This window comes from Bison bison, unplaced genomic scaffold, assembly GCF_000754665.1.
Source record: "Bison bison bison isolate TAMUID 2011002044 unplaced genomic scaffold, Bison_UMD1.0 scf7180017864167, whole genome shotgun sequence".
Taxonomy (NCBI): domain Eukaryota; kingdom Metazoa; phylum Chordata; class Mammalia; order Artiodactyla; family Bovidae; genus Bison; species Bison bison.
The window spans coordinates 2,098,690-2,102,612 of NW_011494739.1; the positions used below are offsets into that span (position 1 = coordinate 2,098,690).

The 3,923-nt window shown below is 49.0% G+C and overlaps 1 protein-coding gene across 1 annotated transcript in view; it reads right to left on the reverse strand.

Moving 5' to 3' along the window:
* The window catches only part of SRXN1 (sulfiredoxin 1), a 12,205-nt gene that overhangs the window by 2,917 nt on the left and 5,365 nt on the right, over window positions 1–3,923 (reverse strand). The window contains exon 2 of the mRNA XM_010841893.1: window positions 3,845–3,921. Within this exon, the coding sequence (XP_010840195.1) occupies window positions 3,845–3,921 (77 nt within the window). The remainder of the gene's footprint in view (window positions 1–3,844; window positions 3,922–3,923) is intronic.

The window sequence follows — 3,923 nt, forward strand, 5'->3', positions numbered from 1 at the left end:
TCACTACTTAATTGCTCTGTGACCTTTGACAGTTCATATTTGTGCCTCAGTTGCCCCAGATGGGGATGAAGATGACACAACCACCTCATAGAACTGTTGGGTTTAATGAGTTAACAGACATACAGTGCTTCAAACAGCGCTTGGCACATGGACTAGGCTCAGTAAGGCACAGTGTGTATTACCCGTGGGAAGGGCGTTCCAGGCAGAGGGAATAGCAAATGCAAAATGCCTGAGGCGAGAACAAGCTCGCTGTATTGCAGGCAAGGCAAAGAGGCCAGTGTAGCCAGAAGAGACTCAAGGGTCTGTGGAGCAGAAGAGGCCAGAAAGGTTTTATTGAGATAGAACTGATGTACAGCACGGTATAAGCTGAAGGTATAAATACAATGATTTGACTTAAAACATCATGAAATGATGACTACAATAAGTTCCGTGAACATCCATCATCTCATATACATACAAAATTAAAGAAATAAAAAACTTTTTTCCCTTGTGACTAAAGTATTCGTCTCTCAGTTGTGTTAGTCTCTCTCTTTGCAACCCCATGGACTGTAGCCCGCCAGGCTCCTCTGTCCATGGAATTCTCCAGGCAAGAATACTGGGTTACCATTCCCTTCTCCAGGGGATCTTCCCAACCAAGGGGTTGAACTCAGGCCTCCTGCATTGCAGGCAGATTCTTTACCATCTGAGCCACCAGGGAAGCCTCCTTGTGATGAAAGCTCTTAGGACTTACTCTCTAAACAACTTTCATACATAATGCACAACAGTGTTTACTATATTTATCATGTTGTACTTTACATCCCTGGTACTTACTTATCTTATAGTAGAAGTTAGTGCCTTGTGACCGCCTGAGTACAATTTTCCTTCTCTTTACTCTCCCCCTCCCACCCCTACCTCTGGTAATCCCAAATCTGGCCTTTTTTCTATGAGTTTGTTTGTTTTTGAAGTATAATTGATGTACACCACTATGTTAGTTCCTGGTACACAACGCAGTGATTGGATATTTCTATACATTTCAAAATGATCATCATGATTGAGTCTAGTTACCATCCATCAACATATAAAGGTATTACGTAGTTTTTGACTATCTTTCCCACACTGCACATTTCATACACGACTCATTTATTTTATAAATGGAAGTTTATACCTCTTAGGTCCTGGAGTGTTTTAAACAGGAGAGGGTGACATGATATGAGGGACATTCTAGAAAGGTGTGATGAGAAAGCAGCCTTGGTGAGGTGGACAAAGACAAAAGCAGGGAGGACAGAGGCGAGTCCCCAGCAGGTACTCAGCAGAGGAGGCTGTCCTGGGTTAGGGCGTTCAGAGGACAGGGAGAGATGGACAGGTTAGCGACATGTTCAGGGGGCAGATCCCAGGGGAGGGGTGAATGTGAGGAGAAGAGGAAGAAGAAAATCTAAGCTGACTTCCTATTCAGGGCCTTAGTAGCCAGATGGAGAGTGGGTGGACCTCTACATAGGGAAAGTCTGGGGCAGGGTGGGGTGGAGTAGAGGGAGATGGAATTAAGTGAGTTGCTAGAAGGCCTTCCACACTGGCCCTAAAGCGGTCTCTTCTTAGGCTGCATTGATGGATTCGTTTTTCCATTTATCCCAGAAGTTATTATTAAGCAGTAAGGCCCAGCAGTTATGAGCTGGGGTTCTTGCACAAGGCAAACCTGAATTTAAATCCCAGCTACTCCACAGAGCAGCAGGAGGGGGGAGGGAGGTGGCTGGGTAGGGAGGGAGGTGTAAGCAAGGGGCCTTGCCACTGGGCATTGTTCCTTATCTGTAAGATGGGAATAGATACCCTATAGGCTGTTGATGAAGTTGGGAAGCTGATATAAGTTAAGCGTGGAGCACAGCCTCCCTGACAGTTCAGCAGCAAAAGAGGCAGTTGTGCCAGGCAAGCCTTGTGCTGGGTGTCAGGGCTGTGATGATGGGTGGGCAGGATAACAGCCCCCAAAGATGTCCACATCCTAATCCCTGGAACCTGTGAATATGTTACTCCCAAGGGATAGGAACTTTCCAGATGGAATTGAGTTAAAGATCTTGAGATGGAGATATTATTCTGGGTTGTCCAGATGGGCCAAAAGTAATCACCAGAGACCTTAAACATGGAACAGAGAGGAGCAAGAGGAGATCTAATATTGCTGGCTTCTGAGGTGGAGGAAAGAGGTCATGAGCCAAAATGTGGGTGGCCTCTAGAAGCTGGGAAAAACAAGGAAACGAATTCTCCCCCAGAGACTCCAGAAAAGAATGCAGCCCGGCTGATACCTTGACTTTAGCCCAGTGAGACTCATTCTGGACTTCTGAACTATAAAGAACTATAAAGTAATAAAATCTTGGCTTTAAGTCACTAAGTTTCTGGAATTTGTTACAGTAGCCATAGAAAACTAATACATGCGATAAGCAAAGACAGGCCTGGTTTTTGCCTCCCAGAAGGTATGGTGCTGGTGTGGAAGACAGGTGTCTGAGGCCATTACACCCCAGTTGTACCGGATCAGAGGTGTGCTGACAGGTATGGAGGTGGCTGGGGGCCATCAGGAGGCCCCTAACCTTACAGGGGCTGTCAAGGAAGACACTGACACTGACAGAAGACCAAGAAGGAGTTAGAAACAGTAAAGAAGGGATGAAGGAGTGTCTCTGGCAGGGGGGAAGCTTGTGCAAAGGCCCAGGGGTAGGAGAGAGTATCCCTGGACAGATCTATCACAAACAGCCAGGCACCGTGCTCGTGCTATGACCAGACAAAACCCCAGCTCCTTGGAGTTCAAATGAGATGGGGGAAGGGAGACAATAAAACACAAACACACAGATAACATAACTCAGGCGTTATCCTGAATTATGCTTTCAAGGTGAACTACTCAGGTTAATGGGAGACCTAGAGAAGCCAGGGCTGCTGGGAGGCAGGCACCTGACCCAAGCGAGGGACCAGTCCCTGCGGCTCTCTGGGAAGCAGTTCCAGACAGTGTAAGCAGCAGTGTAAACTCTAGGACTGAAAGACAACAGGCAAGCAGTAGAGAGGTTTTGTGGGGCCTCGGGGTCTCCTGTGGCCACTTCTGAGGGTCTGGGGGCTGGGGATATGATGCTGCACAGGCCTAACCTGACACTCATGTCCCCTCCCTCCAGGATCACCCCAACCTTCCTGAGCTCTCTCTGAGATGTGGCTGACCCCATTCTCTCCCAATTCCAGTTCAAACAAGGTCTTCCCAGCACAGGACACCCCCAGTCCCACTGCCAAAGCCAGAAGTGACCACACAGGTTATGTGGTGGCCATGCAGCTGGGCACTGGGGCCAGGCTGTGCCACTTTCTAAAATGCCTGACCTTGGACAAGCTGCTTGGATCCTCCTGGGCCTCATTTCCTTGTCTGTAAGAGGAACAATAGTAGTATCTACCTTACAGGGTTGGTATGAAGAAGCTGCTGCTGCTTAGTCGCTTTAGTCATGTCGGGCTCTGTGTGACCCTATGGGGTGCAGCCTGCCAGGCTTCCCTGTCCATGGGATTCTCCAGGCAAGAATACTGGAACGGGTTGCCATGCCCTCCTCCAGGGGGTCTTCCCGACCCAGGGATGGAACCCGGGTCTCCTGCATTGCAGGCAGATTCCTTACTGGGAGCCACCAGGGAAGCCTATATCAAGTGATATCTTTATAGGAGTCAGAGATAGTTATTTTAATGACCTCCTCCAGTCTCCTTGCTCCATGACGAAACAGAGGCCCAGAGAGGCCCAAACTCTTGCTCAAGGTCACAGAGCAAAGGCTAAACTCCGGCTGAAACTGAACTAGTCCCTTCTCGCGTCCAGCGCGACTTCCCTCCTCCGAAGCCTTCCCAGCAGCCGGCTTCCCCGGGGCCTCACCCGGATCGTGTCCACGAGGCTTTGCACCTTGGCTTGGTCCAGCACAGACGGCAGAGGACGGATGAGCACGCTCAGCGGC